The sequence below is a fragment of the Nuphar pumila genome, chromosome 16, assembly GCF_984573655.1.
Source record: "Nuphar pumila chromosome 16, dmNupPumi1.hap1.1, whole genome shotgun sequence".
Lineage (NCBI taxonomy): Eukaryota > Viridiplantae > Streptophyta > Magnoliopsida > Nymphaeales > Nymphaeaceae > Nuphar > Nuphar pumila.
Window position 1 is genome coordinate 76,241,109 of NC_143264.1, and position 25,806 is coordinate 76,266,914.

General features: G+C 38.9%; 1 protein-coding gene across 1 annotated transcript; it reads right to left on the reverse strand.

Moving 5' to 3' along the window:
* Positions 1 to 16,187: 16,187 nt before the first annotated feature.
* Positions 16,188 to 25,520, reverse strand: LOC149813676 (peroxisomal membrane protein PMP22-like). The gene is made up of 7 exons (XM_089991846.1): positions 25,380 to 25,520; positions 19,832 to 19,930; positions 18,661 to 18,762; positions 18,349 to 18,424; positions 17,964 to 18,034; positions 17,781 to 17,866; positions 16,188 to 16,436 (listed from the first exon to the last, which is right to left on the reverse strand). The coding sequence occupies exons 1-7, from the start codon at positions 25,449 to 25,451 to the stop codon at positions 16,385 to 16,387; spliced, it is 558 nt and encodes a 185-aa protein (XP_089847972.1). The 5' UTR covers positions 25,452 to 25,520; the 3' UTR covers positions 16,188 to 16,384.
* Between the last annotated feature and the right edge of the window lie 286 nt (positions 25,521 to 25,806).

The following is a 25,806-nucleotide window of genomic DNA, read 5'->3' on the forward strand; positions in this document are numbered from 1 at the left end:
AATTTTATGCCAAACCCAGGTCCGACCCAAGTTCCGATTAGGATATGTAATTTTTTAATGTTAAAAAACTTAAAAACTATTATTTTACCATGTCTGATTTATGTAATTCTTATCGGATCCAGGTATGGCTTGTCATATGAAAATCCATCAGACCTGAATCTGAGTCAGATACCCACATCACTTAGTTGGATCTGGGTTTGAACCCACTCATTTTAGGGGGATACAACCCATTGAGACCCCTATATCCTATAAGGGCAGGGTGTCCATTGCTTCAGGGAGACACCATTACATTTGGACCTCGTAGCCGCTCACCCAAAACGACTTTAAAATCCAAGTCCAGATCTTCTAGCTCAACATAAGATTAGGCCAGATCTACTAATTTTCATTTATGGAACAAAATCCAAACCCAATTCATCCCAAGGCTCCCCAAACATTTTTTGTCACATGGGCACGTCAAAGAGACACGAGACACGTCATTGTTGTTTATTTTTTTTTTTAAGAATCGGATACGAAAGGACACGACACAGGGTAAGTTGAAGTATCCCTGAGACATGACCCTGCCCCCACCCGGTTCTCTCACTTAAATTTCCGGGATAGGTCCTGGGGTTATATTGGTCACTTCAGTGGGCACGTCCCCATGGTAGGCCCGCTTCCAATGGAAGGATGCCACTTTCGTTATTTCATCAACATAGCTGGGCATTTCTCTTGAACGTTCCGTGCGAATCTCTCTCTCTCTCTCTCTGTCCCCCCTGCCACCGTAATTCTATCTCCGATTTCGTACGTTTTCCGGTGACAAACTCGGCGGTCAACGTCTGGCCTCTAGCACAGATCGGAAATTTAGTTTTCTGACCCATATTGAGCGTCTATGAAGCATGTCAAGGGCATCACAGGCTTTCTTGGATATAATTTTGATATTCGAATTCTCGATCACTAAAAAAAAAAGATATTTGGATCTCTTTTTTGTCTAAATATTAGATTTTATAATAAAAAGAAAATTAAAAATTACAATTAGTTTATTATTTTTTGGGGGGTAAGGTCAACCAGAAATCCCCTATCACCAGCTACACAGTTTCATACCTCCAGTTGGTAAAATCCTTTAATCTCCTATTGGAGAGTGCACCTTGCTTCAAGCTTGCGGCAAAGAAAGTTTCGAACCGTAGACATCCCATGTGAGGAGACAAACCATGATCGCCCCCAACCAAAAAGGTGGAGTTCTTGTGGGTTTGTTTATGGCTTTTCTTTTTGGTACTAAGCTCAAAGAAAAAAACCTCAATGCCAACTGCATATTGGCAGGCTTCTGGTTGATAAAGTCTTTGAGGCCCTTCCTGCCACCGGATAGTACACCCAAGCTTCGACCTTGCTGGGTTTTGAACTCGTGACATCCAGTCAACTTGTGACATTCACAATCCAGATGTGCAAAGCCTTTGTGGGCTTGTTTATGTGTTTTTTCGTAAATAAGTTTGATTACCAATAGTACTTTTTGTTGTTTGATTTTCATTTTAAACAGAACTCTACTTTTATTTCTAAATTAAAGTACCGTAAATCGCATCCATACTGCCAGGGGCGTAGCTAGGGGAGGCAGGACTGGGCTGTAGCCCAGTCCTGCCTCCCCAAACAGTTAAAAAAAAAAAAAAATTTAAAATCCCAGTCCTAGCCCTGCCCTGATTCCATATGAAATAGATTTTTATCCATTTTTTAGCCCAGCCCAGTCCTAGCCCAGCACTTACTGCAGCAAATAGTTTGATTTGTCCATATGAAATAGATTTTTATTAATAATTGTAGCCATTTTTTATTTTATCTCAAAAAAAAAATTTTTCGGGGGCGCTGCCCCCGAACCCCCAACTATCACACAAATAATTTTTTTTTCTACACCCCTGTTTCCCCCCCCCCCCTCACATGAATCCTAGCTACGCCCCTGCCTACTGCATTAGTCTTGCATCAAGAACGAATCGAAACACGTGCTTTAGTATGTTCTAATATCTATCCCGGGGACACGCCATTTTCGCTGTGTCCCTAGTCACACGAGCGGACATGCTGGTGCGGACAGGTGTGGCATTATTTTAATATTTTAAATAATATTTCAATTTTATTTCAATGAAAGTCTTTTTTAATGTTAAAATATTCAAAAATAGTTTTTCTTTATTAAAAAAAAATCCTGAGCCATTGTGTCCCACTTTTTTTTTTTAAATCAAATTTTAAAGTTGAATTCCACATCCTCGAGTACACAGTATTAAATGCAAGAAGAGATGAGAAGTTAATTCAAAGGAGAAAACAATTTGGGGACCACTTTTTTATGAAGTACTTTTGGAATAGTCCCATATTGAAGAATTTCAAAAAGTTTGTGGGGTTTATAACCTACATGGAGATTCAATCACTTGTTTCAAAGAACAAAGAAATGGGATGCCCACCACACATGCGCGCACGTGCGCCCGTCATGCTGTGTCGGGTTGGGCCAGGTCGGGGTTTGGGTAATTGGGCCATATCCATTATCTAAGTCCAATGTTCTTTTTGTCCTGCATTTATTATTTTTATTTGGATTAAATAGTGGTAAAAGAGAAATGGATAACGGATCATTTTGTTGACTGAACGTTACCTCGTAAATGGTGACAAATTTCTTTCACGTTTTAGTACTCATTCAGGGGTTATAAAACGTGGTTAGAGGGCTGCGATTACAGAGATACAGACACAAGTGGCTCTCAGTCTTGGTTTTCTCTTTCCCTGCTCTCTTTTGCTTCCCTGTGGGTGTTTTCTGGAAAGAAAAGTTCTGCAGCAGTCGTTCACTGAGGTTGTCTTCGAAGGGTGATCTACCATCAAAGTACACTGATCTAGATCGTCAAGGCTATTGTATCTTGGGAGAAGGATGCCAGACCTTTTTTACACCGTATGTGGGGGTGAATCTTCTCTAAGAAGAGTATTTTTATACGCCTTAGTCTGTTACAGAATATTAACATGATTTTGTTGTTCTTATTTTGCTTTGTGTATATGTTTGATTTATTATCTTCGTCTAGATTTTGGTTTAAAACTGAATATGACATGCTTGAACCCTATTACGATTTGAATCAAATGTATTACATGTATACCATGTTGTATTGTAATCTGATTTATATCATGATACTATTTTTTATTATAGCAGTCTTAGAGAAGATTATAAGCATGTCGATAGCATCGAGTTCTATACCGAAAGTAAACATGTTCGGTATGCCTGAAAAAATTGTCGGTCAGAATTTCAAGCGATGACAACAACGCATGAAAATCTATTTCACGACTATAGGCTTGTTATCTATTCTAGAGTATGAATGTCCTTCAGTTTCAGAGACTGATCCTGATTCTGTCGTTGTTACTACGACTGTAGAGTGGAAAAAGAAGGATGGTATATGTCGTGGTTGCATTCTGTTGGCTCTGTCCAACACTTTGTTCGACGTATACAATTCATCATCTACCACTGCTAAAGCTCTATGGAATCAACTTGACAAAAAGTATCATACTGAAGACCAAGGTCTTGAGAAGTACTCGGTTGCCAAGTTTTTGAAATATCAGTTGGTTGAGGGCAAGTCGGTCAGTGAACAGGCACATGAGTTTCTGTTATTGCTTCATAGTTTGGCTGAGGCTGATATGAAACTTTTTGAGAAGTTTCAAGTGATGACCATCGTGAAAAAATTTCCTAAGTCTTGGGTATACTTTGGCATGTCTCTCAAGCACCATAGAGAAAAGATCTCCCTTGATGATTTTATGGTAGCCATAACCATTGAGGAAGAGCATAGGAGTCAGAAACAGGTAGCGATACCAACCTAAAAGCCTAAAGTGAATATGATGACCGGATCTTTTAAAGGCAAGAACCAAAAATTGAAACCTGCAATGAAAAACCAATTCAAACCTAAGACCAAAATCCAGAAAAAGACAAAGAACAAACCTTGCTAAAATTGTGGTCAGGTTGGATACTGGGCAAAGAAATGTCTTTCCAAAAAGGCCAAAGCTCATGGGACCACAGATGGTACTCCTCAAGTCAATATGGTGAATGAGGTCGTTGGGACCAGTGCTGGGTATATTTCTGTTAACTCTCAAATCTAACATGTTTATGAGCCAACTGAGTAGCTGGTTGACACTGGGGCTAATGTGAACGTTTGTTCTGATAAGTCTATCTTTGTCTCCTACCAGGCTGTTGAAGGCAGATCTGTGACTATGAGCAACTCTACGACTGCAAAGGTGTTGGAGATTGGACGTGTGGACATGAAGTTTTCTTCAAGACGAGTTCTATTTCTACACAAAGTGCACCATGTGCCTGTAGTTAGAAGGAATATTTTAAGTGGTTCATGTCTAGTTAGAGAGGGTTATGAATTTAACTTTAAATGTAATAAAGTTGTTATTTTGCATTCTGAAATATTTGTCGGTAAGATGTATTTAGATGATAGTTTGTTTAAACTTCGTATTGAACATGTTTACAGTAATAAATTAGAGAATGATATTCCGTTTGATCCATTGTCTAATATTGCTTATAATATAAAATCATCTGAATTGTGGCATAATAGATTGAGTCATGTGAATTTTAATTCTGTAAAACACATGATAAACTTGAAGATGATTCATGAACATTCCATAGATAAAATTAAAAAGTGTGAAATTTGTGTATAAGCAAAACAATATAGAAAATCATTTCATACGATTGTTAGAGATTCTAAAATATTGGATTTGGTGCAAATAAATATCTGTGAGTTTAATGGAGCATTAACTAGAAATCATAAAAAGTACTTTATCACTTTTATAGATGATGGCACTAAATATTGTTATGTATATCTGCTAAAATCAATAGATGAAGCTTTTGATAAGTTTCTTATTTTTAAGAATGAAGCATAAACACAAACTGGTAGAAAACTTAAAAGATTGAGGTCTGATAGAGGAGGAGAATATACGTCTAACAAACTTGATAAATATTGCAAATTCGTTGATATAGTTCGTGAGTTTACTGCTCCATATTCTTCTCAATCTAATGGGATTGTAGAAAGAAAGAATAGAACCCTAACTGACATGATAAATGCTCTAATTGGGAGTTCTAGATTACCTACCTATATGTGGGGGGATGCTCTGAATACGGCTTGCCATATTCTGAATAGAGTTTTCCAAAAGCATAAGGATAGTAGCCCATTTGAACTCTAGAGAAATGAGAAATCTAGCTTAAAATATCTCAAAGTGTGGGGGTGCCTTGCAAAGATACTTGTCACAGAGTACAACAGGAAGAAGTTGAGTCCTAAAACCGTAGATGATGTCTTTTTTAGTTATGTAGAGAATAGTTATGCCTATAAGTTCTTAGTAATTAAGTCTGAGATATCTGGCATAGATGTAAACTCTATTGTTGAGTTTCGAGAAGATACATTCTTTGAGGATATATTTCCCATGAAAGTTGGTATACCTCAGAATCTTTCTTCTTCAAATGTACCTTCAGCTTCTGGTTCCATTCTCAAACATGTGAAAATGATGACAGATATGGGGTTTGAGCCATCTTGTTTCTACTCTAAATGAGTCTGAGGAAGTGGTTGAACCAAGTAAGGATTTGGAAAGTAATTATATCACTTACCTTATCGAGGATGATCATCCCACTTTCCGAGATGCAATGGCTTCACCTGAAGCAATGCATTGAAAAAAAACCATAAATAGCGAAATGGACTGCATTGTCTCTAATGACACTTGGGAACTGGTTGACCTCCCTCGTGGTAGCTCTGCTATTGGGTGCAAATGGATTTTTAAGAAGAAGTTAAAATCAGATAGATCCATTGATAAGTACAAGACTAGACTGGTTGCCAATGGGTTCAAACAAAAGAAAGGAATAGATTATTTTGACACATATTCTTCTGTTACACGGATGACCATGATTAGGGTGTTTATTGCACTGACTTTCATTTATGATCTCTCGGTTCATCAAATGAACGTGAAGACCGCCTTTTTGTATGGTGATCTTAAAAAAGTGATCTATATGGATCAACCTGAGGGTTTTGTAACTCTTGGTAATAAAAATAAAGTTTGTAAACTTATTAAGTCATTATATGGACTGAAACAAGCTCCTAAACAATGGTATGAGAAATTTGATAAAGTTATTTTAGCATTTGGCTTTGTTGTCAATGAATCTGATAAATGTGTTTATTGCAAAGTTAAAAGTGATACATGTATCATTTTATGTCTGTATGTAGATGATATTCTATTGTTTGGTTTCAATATGGGAATTATGAATGAGACGAAGTCATTTCTTAGTAGTAAATTTGATATGAAGGATATGGGTATTATAAATGTGATCTTAGGCTTAAAGCTGACTCGTTCAGCTGATGAAATAGTTATTTCTCAATCTCACTTTGTTGAGAAAGTACTTAAAAAATTTGGCTATGATAAAAGAAGATCTATAGCAAGTCCATATGACCCTTCCACTCATCTTTATAAGAATACGATTGGTGTTTCTGTGTCTTAATTAAGGTATTCTCAGATTATTGAAAGTTTAATGTATCTTGCAAATTGCACAAGGCTGGATATTTCGTTCTCTGTGACAAAATTAAGTAGATACACAAGTTGTTCAAATCACATTCATTGAAAGGCATTGGACAAGGTACTTAGGTACCTAAAAAAAATTATTTTCTTGAGTTTGCATTACAAGAGATTTACTGTCGTTCTTGAGGGATATAGTGATGCAAGATAGATAGTCATGAACTCTAGAAGTTATGGCGTAACAGAGTATATATTTACCTTGGGTGGCGACGCAATCGCTTGGAGATCAGTAAAGCAGATCATATTGTCACGGTCTACTTTTGAGGCTAAGCTTTGTGCTTTAGATATCATAGGAATGGAAGCCGAATGGTTAAAGAGACTTCTAGAGGAACTTTCTTTAATGAGCGAACCAATTTCTGCAATATATGTGCATTGTGACAATATAGCCACAATTACAAAGATCAAAAGCATAAAATATAATAAAAAATATGAAAGACACATCCAAGTCAGAATAAAATCTGTAAGAAAACTGGTGTCTCACTTAGTGGTTATTGTGGACTATGTTGGATCCAAAGAAAATACAACTGATCCATTAACGAAAGGACTAGATAAGTCATTAGTCCTGAAATTTAGAGAAGGGATGGGACTGAAACCCATCAATAGTTCATCTACAGTGGCAACCCAACCTATCTGAATGGAGATCCCACAAAGTTGGTTTAATGAGGTAATAACAAGCTGTAGGGTGAATTTGATAGCACCTTCTTAATGTGATGCTATGTATCTGAGTCATTTCTTCTGATTACTCTGAAAATATGTTGTCGTTGCCAGTAAAGGAAGAGTTAAAACTTTGAATGGGTTCAAAGCCTTCTAGGTGAGATGTTAGCAGTGCATCTCTAGAGAAGCCCACCTATGTGAGTGTGACCGCAGTTTAAGGAATTGAGTTATTTCTGAAGTCATTCATGAAACAGGATTTGAGCGCATGACCATTAATGTGTCGCTCCTAAAGATTACAACCAAGACCTTTATCATGTTGTTGCTAATGGGACTCATACACCAAAGGTTCAAGTTTAAGACTTTAGTTCACTTCGTTCCTTTGAGGGTAAAGTTAGCCAACTAAGGTAGTGGTTCAAACCAGAAGGTACCATTACTGAAAGCATGATATGTCCTGTTGCAGATTACTTCATCTTGCATCTTTGTTTCATCTTGTTTTTATTCTTTGAATTTGTGAGAGAATGTTGGATGTAAGAAGAGATGATGAGTTAATTCAAAGGAGAAAACAATTTGGGGACCACTCCTTTATGGAGTACTTTTGGACTTTGATGATATGAAATAATCCCATATTGAAGAATCTCAAAAAAGTTATGGGGTTTATAACCTATATGGAGATTCAATCACTTATTTCAAAGAACAAGGGGATGGGATGCCTACCACACACACACGCCTTCCCGCCTGCCGCGCCATGCCAGGCCGGGCTCGAGTTTGGGTTCGGGTTTGGGTTTAGATATGGCCCAAAATGGATAACAGATCATTCTGTTGACGGGTCACGTTACCTTGCAAATGGTAACGAGTCTCTTTCACATTTTAATATCCGTTCAGAGGTTATAAAATGTGGTTAGAGGGTTGCGGTTACGGAGATACAGAAGCAAGTGGCTTTCGATTTTGGTTTTCTCTCTCCCTGCTCTCTTTTGCTTTCCTGTGGGTGTTTTTTGAAAAGGGGAGTTCTGCAACCGTCGTTTCGTGAGGTTGTCTTCGAAGGGTAATCTATTATCGAAGTGCACCGATCCAGATCGTCAAGGCTATTGTATCTTGGGGGAAAGACGTCAGACCTTTTTGCATCGTATGTGGAAGCAAATCTTCTTTAAGGGAAGTATTTTTATACGTGTTAGCCTGTTATAGAATATTAATATGATTTTGTTGTTGCTCTTATTCTGTTCTGTGCATATGTTTGATTTGTTGCCTTTGCTTGAATTTTGGTTTAAAATCGAATATGACATGTTTGAACCATGTTACTATTTGAATCAAATGTATTACATGTATATCATGTTGTATTGTAATATGATTTACAAATTATACTATTTTTTATTCTAACACACAGTTCTAATCTTTGTTCTTTTTTTTAATCGAACATGTGATTTCCTGTGTTTTTTTTTACTTTTTCTTTTTTTAAAAATTTTATTTCTGATTTTCTCTGGTTGATTTGATCCGGGTGACATGGCCGGTAACTGACAATGTGATGACCAATAGCAATACAGGTGGCTGCCACTTAACATCCTTCTGATGATGAAGACGTTAGGGGAATGTGAAGGCATTCGAGCCGACGGTAGGAGCCGAGCCGACCGCTCAATCGGCTACTTGCTGGCTACATGGCCCATGAGTTCCCCGAATAGTGGTCCCCCTCATGGGCTGGAAGCTGGGAACGGCTTGGCGATACGAGCCGACCCACTAAATAAAGATGATGATGATGAGTTCCTTATAACGGCCATAATATATGGTATATGGCTGACTTTATGAAAGTGAAGATGATGATAGGATTTTTGTTTATGTTGGTCATGGTAGTCTTTTTCTTTCTTCTTTTTAGTTTGGTCTGGTTCATGCTAGAAGGAATTTTAAAATTGTGACGCATTTGGCTGAGGACATCTTTGTGGGTGTTGAAGATGATCAAATCCTGTGTTCATGTTGATGTGTTGAGGGTTGCCATCCCTTATAAATTTTGAATGCATTCATTTAATGCAGTTTAGGCTATGTTTGGGAGCCTTGCATTGGGATGGAAACACTGTTTTCTTATGTTGCTACGGTAGAAGCAGCTAGTGCACGTCTTCTTGTGTTGGGATGTTACAAGTTCAAACTCCAACTGCATTGTATAACTGGTAAGGGTCTGCCTAAATCTAGTTTGCCTTTAAAAAAAAATTTTTGTGGTGTGCAGGATGGAACAGCCAAAAACACCCTCTCGTCAATGCCGTTGAGATAGGGTGTTGGGGGCTGCTAACTCCATTCTCAATGTAGTGTTTTGGCAACGCCGCTGCTCCTAAACAACAGAGAAATGACAAAAATACCCTCGATTCAATGGAGGCTTTTACCTCGCAGGAAGGTGGGCTCATTAAGTGAGCCAATGCTGGGTGAGGGTTTTCCTTTGTTATTATAAATAAATAAATAAATAAAATAACATCCTCTTCTATGCCTTTGTCTTTTGCCAGTATTAGTTCCTGAGAGTTGTTTGTGCCTTTTAAAAACATATATATTTTCTTGTTTGTCTAATTAACGCTCCTTTTTCCATAATACCTCTCTCTCTCTCTGTATAAGAATAAACGGGACAAACAACTAAGGACCAAAACTCGTGACCTACCTACAACATAGAGAAGCCTTCTCTCTTTTTTTTTCTCTTTTCTTTGTTTTCTTTTTATATTTAAAAAAACTACAACATAGAGAAGCACGCACACCACTGCCCACAAGCGACACGCAAGGCAAACGCTCTAACGAACCATATCTGTTTTACGTTTCCAGATCACTGATCTTTGGTGTTTTGGCATCATTTTCCTTCATCGCAGCCGTTCATTATGTTAGCATCATTGCTGTCCGATCCCTTCATCATGCAAACAAAGAAAGACCCACGTTGTTGGTGATTGATGATGTTACCTCCATTAACTCCCCTTTAAGCCATAGCCATAGATAGGGATGGCAGTGGACCAGGGCGGGTGCAGGGGATAAGGTCTCCATCCTCGCCTCATCTCAAAATCTTACCCTTCGTCCTCGCACGGGTTTTGATTTTAACCATCATATCCTCCGTCCCCAGTTCAAATGGGACAAGGCCGGGGCGGAGCCCACTGCCATCCCTAGCCATGGGATCAGGTGACTTTGAAAATCACCATTCATGGTCAATGGTGATTTTCAATATCTACCACCCATTCTGGTGGACCAATGGTTGGGTTCGGATGCCAAATCTTCTATTCAAAAGAATTTTACTAGATTTGAAATCCAGTGCAAAAACACAAAATGACCATCAATAGTGAATTTTAATATCATTTGATCCAAAACGGCCATCAATCTCTAAGGGGACTGAGATGGCAAAAAGAAGAAGGGCACCTGATTTGTTCTCTCATGCTTCTTCTCATTGTGAAAGTTGGCAAGAAAATGGAAAACATATGAATGATCTTGTTTTTGAAAGAAGGATTGTATTGTATGGCATATTATGCTGCGCATCATATATCAATCTTAGCCGTGCAACTGAATGCATCCTGACCATCAACATTCTCACCCCTTTATACATATGATCCTACCCATCCAGATGCATTCAGTTGGATGGCTAGGATGGACATATGATGTCATAAGATGCAATCCGTCCTCTATTTTTTGAGATGTGATTGATTAAATGGTAAGCAGATCAGGTCATGCTGAAAATGAGCGTTTTTGCTCATGCGGACATCGTGGCCGTCTGTTTGCATTTTGGATGAATGCCACGTGGTTTTGATGACTTTTGAGCTTTGTAAAATGCAAATCGGATGGCCACGATGTCCGCATGAGCAAAAACGCTCATTGTCAGCATCACCTGATCTGCTTCCGATTAAATGAAAGACTGATTATTTAAATATGCTAATCCTCTTCTACACCAACATCTATGGGTGTCAACGGGGTCTGGTTTACCAGGACCAACCCTATAAGGTCCGGGTATGATGACAAATAATAAGACCCAATTAAGATCCGGGTTTGGACTTGAAGGTCCGATTAATACATGGATCCGAGTATAGTTTGTGAAAAATTATACCTGGCCCGACCCGAGGTCCAATTATGACCCACAAATTTTCATTGTAAAAATAATAAAATATATTATTTTACTGGGTATGGTCTGGGTCTGGTTCATGTAGTTTTTATTGAGTCAAGGTATGGTTTCTCTTATAGTGGACTTGATTAAACTCGGGTTCAAACCCGATACCATACCCAAAAATTGAGCCCAAGTCTGGTTCTACTTGCGTTCGAACTAAACCCAACCTGGTGACACCCCTACTAACATGGTTCACTCTCAATTGTACTAATACATTTTCTACCTCCTTGACTCCCCCACTTACCAACTTATTAATCTTTCTTGAATTCAAATGGAAAGCTATCATGGGGTTCCCCTAGAGGATGAAACACTAAAATTGACACATCTTTAAGATGGGAGCTTGGTCTCAATTTAGATTCCCTGTCAACTCCCTCTTATATATAGCGAGAGAGAACTCAACATATTAGGCCTCATTTCTCGTTTTATCTTATAATTTTGAAGTGTTTTATGATAGATCTGAACCCTTAAATGTGTTTAACATGATCGATTTAGTAGGAATCAACTTGAATCATGTTTTTTTGATGAAAAAATATATTTTGTTGAGCCAGAAAAAACTGATACCTTCATAGCCATTGATTTTGGATCACCGGAAAAACTTGTATACAGGTCAGATTTCGGTGTGATCCAAAAGCTGGTTCCCACTAAACAAAACCTATAGATTACATCTATGGTGTTAGATGTGAAAAAAAATACCAAAAAAATATGATTTTGAAGGGGGGCAAAACAGGACAGAATGAGAAAGTGGGCAAAACATTACTTATATATATATATATATATATATATATATATATATAGAGAGAGAGAGAGAGAGAGAGAGAGAAAAGGGGTCTGATGATACCTTTCGTGTGTATATATATATATATATATAATTTATCAAGAGAAAAGGACCGTTCAGGTGGTGGGGCCCGATAGACATTGACACCATACATATGGCTCACCCTAAGGCAGTTAAAAGTAAACCCCTCAGCCTGCCCTTCTTGATCAACAGGAAGCCTGGTTTAGCTTTCAGATCTTGAGAGACGTGCACCCCAGGAATCAAACTCCTCAGGTCCTTCAACATGAATGCCTTAAGCGGATCCACGTAGCCAGGTGTGTGAAACCCATGTGAGCTTTCAAGTCCCTATTAGAAAAAGAAAAGAAATAAAAGCATGAATGAGATGAAATGTTGGCTTCTAAACGTGTGTTGGATCCATCAGTTGATGATTGATGGAGTTTCGAATATGATCCTCCTCAGAAAATGGAAAGGCCCAAACAAGTCAATATGGTTCGGTCCACCCACTTACACCCAACTGCCATTCTGTCAGGTGGCTGGTGGACACTGAACATTGTGCCTCTTGAAATGCTTGTCTTCACGTGGCAGTTAATTACCCAACCCACATATTTCATTTGGATAGTGAGCCAAATTGCCACTGTCCAATACATAACCTATTGGTTTAAACATATATTGACCCTAAACCTATTGGTTCAATATATATACTGACCCTTAAAAGGAAATCAAATCTAGGGTTGTAATTGGATTGGCATCAGCTCAAATGTAGGCATTACTGAATCTGACCTAATTAGATATTGCTTGATCAGATTTAGAGGCGATTCAAGATTGAATGGAAAAAGCTCATACCAAATCTGGAATTCGATGAGCTTAAATATCTAATCACGTATGTAATTGAATTGGGATATCCGTTGGATTCAGATCTGGATGTAAAAATTATGGCGAATATAAGTTTAATTGGTATTTAGATGTCGTTTGCTGTATCAAATCGAATTAAACTGATTCAAAACTGGTCAGACATCCGACTAAAATCCAGACCAATGATAAGAGCCTGATGAAGCCAAAAATCTGCAAAGATTGCAGCAACCCACCCATGTGGGGCCATAAATGGTTCAGGCCTGCTTTGGACCTGGACCTAGAGTGAACTAGGATGATGGTTCAACATGATGCATGCAATCAGATCCAAGAGCATGACTCTACGTAAGACTTCATAGAACCACACCCAGCAAGATCAGTCCAATCCCATTTTGATATGTCTTTAAGTTCCAAAAGACGACATGAAAATACTTGTGAAATCCAATTAAGTTCCAAGTCCGAACACAATCTGACTTCAGTTCAAGTGGTTGACCCAGCTGCCCGTGTCATGGCTCAGGTGGGCCTGGACTGAGCCAGGGTTTTGAGACCAGGCATGGCCTGGCCCGTCCAAGTGGTTAGATCAGGTGATATGCCAAAACACAAATTTTTTGCGTTTAGAAATCACTACCATCCATGGCTTTCAACACCACCATTCATTGTACAAACATCGGGGCCAGCCTAAAGCGTTGATGTCATCATTACACAAAGAACGGTGGCGATGAAGCCCGCTGCGGTGATTTCAAAATACAAAAAATTTGTGTTCTGGCATATCACCTAATATCCCACTTGGTTGAGGTTTGCACCTTGCAATCTTCAAGCATGTTCCATGATTCTTTTCTTTTCCAAGTTGGTAAACGAACACCAACCATGCTAGACGGCCATGATTTTTTTACGATGATTTGGATGGGCGTTCTTGCTTTTGATATTTTCCTATAATGCAGTACATATATTCATTTAACTCTAGTCCTACCAACCGGGGGCTCGGCTTGTCTGGTAAGAACAGCTAGTGCATGTCACCTTGAGTTGGGTCGTTGCAGGTTCAAAACCCAATGGTATATAACTGGTTGGGGTCTGCCTAACCCCAGCTTGCCTTTCAAAAAAAAAAATTTGACTATAATCCTAGTTGACAGAATAGACATAAGCAGACAAACCATTTGAGTTAACTTATATTTATTTTTACTTTTGGATGACATAGAATTTGATGTTTGAAGGTGTTTTCAATGAGATGAAAACAAGTTTGCATCACAGGCTAATTATCTTTGATTAAGCTTCACATACAAGCGGCCGTTTCAAGGTTTGTTCACAGTATATATACGCCAATTCTTCCAACGATTTTTTTTAGACATTTTTGACCTTTGGAAAGAGTTTTGGGGCTCTTTAAAATTCATTTTGAACAAATCTTTATCTCAATTATTATTGTTTCATCACCTTTTATGAGATGGACGTCCAAATCGGCTTCACCTGTAGAAAATTTTCAGACAGCTTTTGTGGCAGTACGAGCACCGGAATAAACTAGGACTACAAGTTGCTCGGACGACAATGAAACAAAGAAAGGCTTATTTTTCTAAATGTTATAAAAGTCCAATTGGGTTCAAAATTGATGGAGATCCAGCTCAGTGCAGATCCAAGAAAAATTTTAAAATGGGATCAAATTGGTTTTCAATTAAGGGTTTTTTGCAAATTAGTCCCTGCCTTTTCGTTGATTTGCAAATTGGTCGCTGACGTGTGAAATCCGTCTGAACCTTCTTATTAACTCTTTCAAATTAGTCCCTGTAGTCTGTAATATTCTCCAACGGAAATTTTTACGGTCAGATAAATTGACGATTATGGCCACAGAGATCCAATCAAATCGCCTCTTCCCATCAGCTCAACATCGATCAAACGCATAAAAAAGACACATGTCTCAACCTCGGGGTTGGAGAAGAGTTGCCCTTACGTCTTGATCTCGTTGATATGAAGGCATGAACCGATGTGCACGGCCACCAAATCAGTCTGATTAGGGTCCGAATCGGTTGGAATCAGCCCAAAACCAATAGAAAACTAGCCCAAATCGATTGTTGGCACTGTACCGAGATGAACCGATATTTCAAACTAGTTCGATATCTTAACAGAGCTCTCTCCACGTTGAGGTCGCCAGTGGAGGCGCTCTCCACCGCCACCGAGCCATCCTCACCCCTGTCGCCTCAGGCAGGAGGTGCGTCAGTGGACTGGATCTGACCGACGGACGAACATCGGCCGGGATCTCACCGACGGCGAGTCTGTCGTTGGAGCGCTGCTGCCACTCAACGGTGGGGGAGGCAACCCCCACCGCCACCACATTGCCTGCAGCGGCATCAACTCTGGCAGGAAGGGGAGTCATCGGCCAGTGGAAGGACATCGACCAGATCCCTGTCGGTGCTGGGTCTCTACTCCATAGATTGTCCCTCCACAGAGGAGCTGGGGGCCCGATGGGCCATCCGCTGGTAGTGCAGGGTTCAGTTGGTGGGATCAGGTCAGCAGAGGGATGTTGGTCTAATCTCGATCGGCGTCGGGGTCAAACCCAACCAGCTGTCCTCTTCGAGAAGAGAATGACTCGACGATAGACTTGTTCTGGTCACATTTGTTGTGCGGATCGAGCAAGACCATGTGGGATGCAGGGCCTCTCGCCGGAGGGACTGGCTCCTGCCAGTGGCGCTCATCCAGCGCAAGGCCACCAATGGGGTGGCGCTGACCCACCAGATTAGGAAAAATAAGGAGAAGGGAGAGGGGGGGGGGGGGGAAGATCACTCTCACCCTCTTCGTTTGTTGCCGCCAAAAACACTCCCGTAAACGGGACAAGTTCCCGCCGATCATACTTGTGATTGTTGTCGTCTCCTATGTCATGTGGGACTTTCTTCTTCCAATAATTTGAATGTCGCATTAATTCATTGACTAACTCTTTCAACGTTAGAGAAAGTCGTTTCGCCTCTTGCACAAACTCCGTACTCATTTAAGCCATTTGTTGATCTCTAGATTAAACGCCTCAAAACCTAAGAGATATGAGGATCTTTTCTCGAATGGAATCGAGAGACGATGATCTTGCTCTTATACCACCAAATTGATGTAAACCAAGAGGACGTGATTTACAACAAATTTTACCCAACTGAAAATTATTAAAAATTAATGCAAAACAAAAAATAAACTGAAAAATAATAAGTTTCAATGTCTTCACTAGATTTTCCATACATTTATAGAGAGAATTATAATCTTAGTAAACTCAATCTATCATTTTTTATAAGCATCAATTATAAAAGCAAACCCTAATTCTACTAAACTATTAAAATAAGATATGAATCAATTACTAAGATCCAATATCTATTATAATTATCCAAATAAAAAATATCCAAATTAATATAATATAGATCTTAAATGATCCAATAAAAGATGTGAACCCGAATATGTATCGCTCCGCTCCTGCATCACCTTCCCGCCTACAAAGATTTCGTGTAAAGCCTTCTATGTCAAGCTTGCTTAATGGCCACAGATCTGGCACGTAGGTTTAGATATACCCCCCTAGAATCATCACGAAAACAAGTGTTATATGCAAGTAGACGGTGTAAGTGCATGTGAACAGAATATAGATATGCATCTCACAGTATGTGCTACACATTGAAGAATGCAAAATCTCAATATCCGTCACCATGACATGCTTGGTTTAGTGGGCAAAATCCTTTCATGTATACCAAGATGATTTTGTGTGCCCCACACTCCCCGTTAGGTTGGTTAGTCTCGATGTTGCAGGGATGATGCTGGTGGCTATGAGGATGAGGGATAAAAACCTCATGTTTTTGTTTTTGGGCGATGAAATTGCAAAAGGCACATGACACTACCCTTCTCAAGTTAAGCAAAACCCCTAACGGTTCCACATTGTAGATGGGGGAGGGGGCAACCATGGTTTACACGGCATGACCACAGTTTGAAATCCAACGGGAGCGTCCCTTGTCGAAAGGTTGAAACTGGGTGTACTCCCTGATGAGCAAGAGGGAACTTCAAGGGTTTTTTTTTACCAACCAAAGGCCTGCCATTGTGTGGTTCGTGATGGAGGAGTTTTACCTTGGCCTAGCCAGAAAAGGCTAACCAGAGCCTTCTCAAACATCATTTTCCAAATTGCTATAACATGGCATGAAAAGCCAAACTAGTTTAAAAAGAGGATATTGTGATGTGTTTAAAAATATATAATCTTTTAGTAAATGAGCTTGCTCGTGCTAAGCCTGATTAGCTCAGGATTTTCATGAGCTCAAGGCTTGTCTCGGCTTGACACAAAAAATGAGCCAAGCTTGAACACCCTCTGTTCGGTTCGGTTCGTTTCGCTTTTTACCATTGGATAAGTCTATGTAAGGCTCGCCTGACTCGACCAAGGCAGAGAGTCCAAAGCTTTTATCAGTAACCAAGCATGAGCCTCAGTCTGAGGTACAAGCTCTACATGAGTCACCGGCTCATGACTTTCACAACTGGAAAGGTTCTTCAAGCCATAAACTCAACTGGATTTAAAGCAATTTCAAGGGACCAAGGAAGGTCCTATACTTTCCATCTGGGTAGCACCAACGTTTGAAACTTTGAATGGAGGATCTACTAGTACTCAGCACTGCAACTTGCCAACTGAGCCTGTGAGAAGGCAAAGAATGGCCATATCCCACTGTCAAATTGCAGAGCAATCCTTTCTACATTTTTCTGTATCAATTTAAGTGACCAAAATCAACATGTGAATTGTCATAATCTTTTCCCTGGTAATCTTTTAAATGGTTGTGGTCTTTGCTGTCTAACAGAATATCTACGCAACAGTGCGGTCAGGTGTGCATTTAAGTATATGAGAAAAGACATGCATGACAAGCACATGAGGGGAAGAAGAGAACATACCAGCAAGATGCAACAAAGCTGTGGAAAATGACACGGAATTGCAAAGGCATATACTGATAGTTCACCCAACCCACGATTGGCCAAAACTGCATTCAATTAATTCGACAATATATAAATGAACCATAAGTTCAAAGCTGATAGATACATAAAATCAAATAAATGAAGACAACCCTTTTTTCATACCCTCCACGCAGTCAACTGTACAGAGGGATAGTCTTTTTTAACTTTACTCCTCACTGAACTCCATGGTCTTCCTATGTTGCAGGAGCAGAGGTTGTTAGCACAATCAAGTAATTAAAACAAGGCCAAAACAGCTTGCGCTACTTGTCTAAATTCAAATTAAGCTCTAGAAAATCAACTTCAAAGGCACAGCCCAAGAACAAAATGAAGCTACAATCACTATGACTCGAAAAATCTCAGTTTCAGGAAAAAAGAACTGCTTCATTGTTCTTAATTTCAGAAATCTGCAAATTATTGATTTTTGAGCTGCACACTTCTTAATAAGTCATTAAAAAATATCAGAAACACCAATGAAACCATAAATTGCAAGTTTAGAGCTAAATCTCACCTTCAACAACCAAACCGTAGTACATCATGAAGAGAAAGTTGTTCCAAGGTGAAGAAGTTAATTGTTCCAATATCACCTAAAAACAAAAATACTGCATTTTTCATATTGAGAAACAGGCTCAAACTGAAATTATGAATACAAGATAAGCTCCACAACCAAACAATAAACATCTGTTTGCAGACATTTTCTTATGTTGACATATATTATTGAAAAACCAATGGCTCTACCAAGGAAATAAACAATTTTTTCTAATTGATTGAACCCAGGATTGAAACTAAAAGACCCCAACATAAAAATGCACAATTTCCTTACCTTTTTAAGCACTGTTTTACTGTCCTTCTTCCCCTTGAAAATGACATCCATTAGCTTGTGCAAAAAGTGCCCAAAAGGCCCTCCATAGGCAAAGCCATAAAGCTGAATTTTAGAAAGAAAAATATGATAAATGCCATATATAAATAAAATGCAAAGTAGGCTAAATAATTCATGCATGTAAGTTAAATGAGGTTTTAGAATGCCCATCAGATAGATCATAGAAGGGCAGACAGACAACTTAATAGGCTAAGTAGGAATATGGATGTAAGCAACCTGAGCTTATTAGTTGTTCAAACTCGGTTCATTACCAAGCTCAAGTTTGAGCTTGTCTCGAGCCCAGCCTTTCATACTTCAGTTTGGCTTCTTGACTTTATTTATGAGATTCTATTGAATACAGGCTTAGGTAAATAAGAGTATTTTTTGAGTGACATATATGGTACTATCATTATAAATTTATGAAAGCCATATTTCGACCCAGACATTATCAGAATGCCCATAAAAGCCAACAAACAACATGTGTCTTTCCTTGTGTAGATCCTATTTCAGTGGAAACTTGATGAGTTAGGCCAGCCTACTGAATAAGACTTCAAAAGCCAATTTGCATTAAGTTCCATAAACCAAGAAGTTTAAGCTAAACAAAGAAGAACATGTCTGACTGACAAGTGACTGGAGCTAAGCGACTGGTTTTACGGCCGAAATAATTTTCAAGCAAAAGATGCAAAGGAAGGTACTAGAAAACCAAAAGATTATAAATTTCAAATCTATTTTGTAAGTTAATGGTCATTATCAAGCTGATCCAAGCAGAACTTGGTGTTGCTCAAGCTTGGCACAAATACTTTTCTCAGAAGAACCTCAGTGATTACAACACTAATATGATATCCTGATTTTGAGCATGTCAAATTGATTATGATAATTTGGAGTGGGGGTGGGGCCCGAGGGAGGAAGCCTTTGAGACATAATAAGCCTTAGTAAGAAAAAAACAATGGAGATTCAAGACAGCTAATGCTATGGTTTGAGTCTTCAAGATAACTAGTGCTATCATATAAAGCATGGCCTCAAACCTACAAACATCTGCTTAAGAAATCAGAAGGATGTAGATTACCAGAAAATTATCATATATGTTGTCATCTTGCACAACTAACAAATCCTTATACTAATTCACAAAGCATACCATCATAAGAAGCAACCGTCGCAGCTGAATCTTTTGAACTCCAGAAATTTTTTGTGCCACAGCATCACTAAATCCAGCCAAGATACCTGCTGTCACTGCCTATGAACAAGAAAAAAAAATACATTCTAAAAAAGTTAGCATTCAAATATAAACTAGTAAAGCAGTCCCCCTTCATATGAGTGATACAAGACGTCCAGTTCAACCAAATAGACTAAACAATGTTTATATCTCAGATTGAACAATATACAGAATTTCTATTATTTTGATATGGATATTTTAGCTGCTTCTTGCTTTCCCTCCACATATCATGCCTAACTTTTGATCTACTTAACCAGAAGGTGCCAACATTGAAAACCAGAGATAAATACAGAAAATGTTATTTATATTGACAATTTAACCCAGATAAAAAAGAAATATAGACTTGTCTCATTTTTTCAGCGTGTTCATTTGTATATTTTGACTGTGTCATGACTATGCCTACAAATGCAGAACCATTGATGTTGAAGATAACTAGAAATATATAGGCATTAGACAAGGTTCAAGCCTCACAATGAACCTTCTTGAACTCTAACAATCACGTCAACTGAACTGGATCCATGAGATTGCCTTGGGAAGGCTCATATCTGTCCCATGCATTTATGAGATCATGTCCATTGATAGAGATGGCTCCTATAGTAAAATCCTACCAACCTTTTATGCATGACAGCAACAAATAAATAGACATATTCAAAAGCAATGACGCAAACCTTTTTCAGTTATACAATAAGAACCCAACAGGGACATTTAGGACCCAACAATTGGATAGTTTAATTTGGAACATATGACACAATAAGCATTGATTACTGGCAATGCAAATCCATTGGTTTTGAATGTCCTAATAAATTGGGAACATTTTCTTATGTATGCATCACCAACAAAAGAAGTGAAGATATTTATGTTAAAATCTGTACCATTTGTATATACATATATATACATGTACACATATACATAGACATATTATTATATATTTTATTCTTTTTGTAATCTTTTATTTTTATTTTTATTATTTTTTGTCAACCAATGTTGACTGGACTAGCCGTTAGAGCTGATCTAATGGCTCTCTTTACTCTCTCTTCTATCTCCTCCCCCTTTGTGTATAAATAGGGGATCTCCCCCTTCTTTGAGGTATGCAACTTGCATACTTTGTGATCAATAAAATATTAATTTTATATCTTAAGTGTCTTTTTTTGGTGTGTGTGCCTTAGTGGCATTTGTGTGTGCCCATAGTGGCCATTTGTGATTTCCCACTTGAATTCTTTGGTGGATTTTGTTCCTGATCAAAGGCACTTTGTGATTGTCCCCTTTGGTTCTTTGGTGGACTTTTGTTCCTGCTTGAAGGCCCTTCTTTTTAAACCTAGGCCTCTTTCCAATTAGATGATAAGCACCAAGACAGGGCCATTTATAACATGAAAGTTTGTTTGGACAGCATAATTTTGAATATATAATAGAACATATATAAGGGGTGACGATAAAAACATTTAATGGCAATTTTTTTTTTGCATCAATGTAATATTTGTTATATCTTGTCAAATTTGAATGCAGAAGGAATATCAAATTATCAATAAACAAAACTGATATTAAGAACAACTGGAAATGCCAAATTTGTTGGAAACAGCCATTAATGCATTCTAGGCATGACGCCCTACATGTTACACAATCACTCCATACTAAAGCATCTGTTCTCCAGAAATATTTGATTGTATGAACAAGAGTTTAAAGTGTTTTCCATGTTTTCAAGACTCATCTAATCTGGCTAGCAAAGAAGTTTTTCTCTTCCTTTCCTGTTTTCTTTGCCACACTGATGATATTTTCAAGGACAGAGAGTCACTCGTCAAAGATTTAACTTTGTATCCTATCTGCATGTAAAAATCACTTTCCGAAATAGTTTAAATATGCAGGATATAAAAAATTATATATGATAAAAAATCATAAAAATCCTATTCTTGGAAAGAACAAAATATAAATACTTTTAGCTAAGTAGGACCATTTTTTAAACTAAGGAACACAAAGGAAACGGTTTGTGAGTGGCTAATTTTCTTTCCCTTAGAAATTTAGAGATACTAGATCTTCTTCTGTCTATTTGATCTTTTATCCCTGTCCATTAATGACAAATTACAATGATATATTATAATAATGATGGTTTCAAGTTCAAACAAGAGAATGAAACTCTAATTATTAGAAAAGCCAGCAGAAATCAGAGTTGAGTGCTAGCCTCGTTTCTGAGAAGATACGACTTTAAACTTTACCAAGAAAAAACTCAGTCAACAGTAAAAGCTAAGACAGAAAAGTAAAACAAAGATTAAAATCAGTTATGTTCCACGAACGAATTCTATTTTGACTCGTTATTCACTCTCTTCAAATTTTTGAGATGATTGGTCAAAGTAATAGATTACAAAGAAAATTGGCGGTATCCAGAACCAGAGATAATTTTCTGCTTGAGTTGAGAAAATTTTAGCCCTTTCACGTAATTAGAATCACTCACATAGGAAAGGAACAAAAAGAGGGATGTGATAGTGATGCAAATCAAAGGGGATCAATTTTCATTAAAATTCTACCAAACTACGATTATCTAGGAAAATGAGAAATAACTAGGCAAATGCAGGAAAATAATTTCATATTCCATCTAAAGAGATGTCTCATCTATAAATAAATGAGATTTTTTCTAATTCGAAACAAAGTACACTACCTACATTTAAAAAGATAAAACTTATCCTAATTTAATAAGATCTGGATATTGGATCTAATACATAAATCCAATATCCGTTACAAATGAACCAAAACATAAAAATGATCCAAATTCTAACAGATCCAAATGATAAAATTCAAATTATGAATCAGAACCAAATGGATCTTTATGGACCCAGGTCTTCGGCTCTGCTCCTGCATCATTCTCTTTAGGTTGAAGAAGACTTGCCCTCAAGTCTGGATCTCTCTTACATTTCTTCCAATTCCTCTCCACCAACATGAACCATCGATCTGGTGCAACTATCCATAATTGATGCATATACGTCACATGTGGATCTGAGGAAGATAGAATCCAACCCGTTAAAGGATTGAGGACTATATAGATCTTGCTTATGGATGATTGGTATAGGAAGATAGCAAATGGGTCTACAAGTAATATTCGGGTCAAGTCAAAGAGATCCAAATAAAGATCTATTAGGGTCTAAATAGGATTAATTGGATCCTAAATGGGCCTGAGTTGGTCCTGAATCAAATGGGAATTATTACACAAGTGGGTTGGGTTTAACGGATTGGGACAAAAACTTGGGGTTTGGGTTGGGTACCAGAACCAAACCTGATTACAAGAGGGTTTTTTTGGGTAAAGTTCGGGTTCAGATTGGCAAAACTCGAACCTAGGGTCCATGAACCGGCCCCAAAATGGTACATGTGGGCTTGAACTAGGCCTAGATCGACGAGACTCGGGTCTGGAGGCCCGAAACTGCCCCACACACACACACACACCTGTCTCATCGTAGAGGGGGTTCCCACCCACGCTAAGGCAAGAGATGCCCTCCTCCCCCATTGGCATCGATTATGCCAGAGCAAGGGAGTGGCCTCCGGCCACCCCACCAGTCAGCGAGCACCGACGGGTGCGGGCCGGTGGTGTTCCCGTCGATGGTGGGCCCGCTGCAACTCGACGATGAAGGAGACAACCCCCACTGCAACCACATCGTTGGCACCAACATCGACACCAACAGGAAGGGGAGGCGCCAGACAGCCAGATCCGGTCGGTGGACGAACACCGACCGGGATCCCACCGGCAGTGAGTCCTCCCTCATTGAGGAACTTCACGGAGGAGTGGAGCACCGCGGATGCGCTCCCACGTCCTCGAGTTGACCTTGGGGGACGGCAGCAGAGGGGATTCAGTTGGCGGATGAGCGCCAATCGAGATCCCATTGGCGGCAATATCCATGTCATCTTTGTGGTCCTCCTCGATTGCGGTGCATCGGAGGCCGCTTGCCTCCTCTCGCACTCCTTCATCTCCTTCTTCGAGTTTTGCCTCTGTCGCGCCCTCTCCAAGACCAAGAAACATGGGCAAGTCTAGGTGAGTTGTGGGGCCTCCAATTGAAGGGACTGACTCTCGCCGATGGCTCCTGTCCAATGTGAACTCGCCAGTGGGGCGGTGGGGAAAGGGGCGAAGTCCGCCCTCTCACCCTCTTCATTTGTTATCGTCTGAAAGCCTTCCGCCGACAGTGCAGGATCCCGCCGGCTAGAGTCGTCCGACGTGAGACTGTCGGATGGGGTTCTTCCGGTGTGAGTAGGGATTTGTTCATTCAAAATTGGCGACTTCGCCTAGGTTTCTTGATCGCCGACGGCCACTCCAACTATAGCATTTAATGGGCGACTTGCGAACCCAAATGCCGCTTGTATTTTTAGAGCCTCTGGTCAAGCGCAACCAATCTTTGTTGTAGTTGATGAATTAATTTCAACATTGAATCGAGCTCTGGCAACATCGTGAAAGCAACTATTTTGATCGGCACCACTCCCCCGAGTTGAATTCGTTGATGAATCTAATTCCCTCAAAACGTTCAATCAAACAAATCGAGGTAAATTGTCCTTTTACTCTGACATGATTCTCCCTCCAACTTCACAATCAATTGATGAACGAGGCCGGCCAGAGAACCTGAGGCTCTGATACCACTTTGATGCAAATCGAGGGAGTTTGATTTACAGTAAAATTCTACCAAACTACGATTATATTGGAAAACAAGAAATAACTAAGCAAATGCAAAAACAATAACTGAAAACAAGAAAATAACTAAATTTCATATTCCAATCAACTCCACTATCCATCTAGAGAGATCTTTCATCCATAGATGAGATTTTTTTTAATTTTAAACAAAGTAAACGACCTACCTTTAAAAAAAAGATAAAACTTATCCTAATCTAATAAGATCAAGATATTGGATCTAATACATAAATCCAATATCCATTACAAATGAACCAAACCACAAAAAAGATCCAAATTCTAATTGATCCAAATGATAAAATCCAAATTATAAATCAGATCCAAATGGATTCTTACAACTTTGTCACTTTTTAAATTCATTTTCCATTTTCCCGAATGATCCGAAAGAAAGAAAGGGCTATAGTAGTTAAGCAAAATACTGAATTGAGAAAGAATTTCAGCAGAATCAAGAGTTCAAGTGTCTGCTATCAAGAGTAAGAAAAAAACACTGAATTGCGATAAAATTTCAGCAGAATCAAGAGTGTGTGCCACCACTTGCTATCAGAAATACCTAAAAATATGACCTTTTAATGTGATCTCCAGCATTTGAAGAATGAAGGGATAGAATAGGAAAATTACGACCAAGTAAGAAGATGCTTCAGCGATCCAACTCGATTTCGATCGATTTTCTTCCATTTTCCAGGACGATCGGGGATAAATTCAAGAGTAAACGCCATGATCGCGACAAAACCGAGAGAGAGAGAGAGAGAGGAGGAGGAGGAATATAACTCGGATTACAGGCAAAATTTTGTGGGGAAATCGGGGTCGAGACCTGACCTTCGTTCTCAGGGGATGCGCCTGCAACTGGATCAAGTATTTCCTCCACGTTTCCTTCACGATCTCCGACATCTCTCGCCGGATCCCAGAGATTCTCGAGTCCTGTTTTGGGAATTAAAGATGGGGGAGTAGGCAGAGGGGAGAGAGAGAGAGAGAGAGAGAGTCCGGGGCTCTCGGAGACCAACTACCACTTTTATTGGCGGACCGCTGACGAGCTTCCCTTCTTGAATGCTCAAAGTATCAAACATCATTCAAAGGCTACCACCAAACTATCAAAAGATTCAAAAGTGCCCTTTCAAATTGATCTATTTCATATCGGGATTTTCTCGCCAAAGGAAAATCTCGAGAAAAATTAAAAAACCTATTGTTTTTTTTTTAAGAAAATTCAAATCGGTATATTTAAAATTTTAAATTGTAAGGATGTATA

Bases quoted from the DNA above. Each gene is read 5' to 3' on its own strand.
- LOC149813676 (XM_089991846.1), bottom strand. From the start codon at position 25,451: ATGTCGGAGATCGTGAAGGAAACGTGGAGGAAATACTTGATCCAGTTG. The intron at 18,763-19,831 runs GTATGCTTTGTG...TCTAAAATTCAG, and splicing joins GACGGTTGCTTCTTATGATG to CTTTATGGCTTTGCCTATGG. The intron at 17,867-17,963 runs GTATGAAAAAAG...AATTGAATGCAG, and splicing joins TACAGTTGACTGCGTGGAGG to TTTTGGCCAATCGTGGGTTG.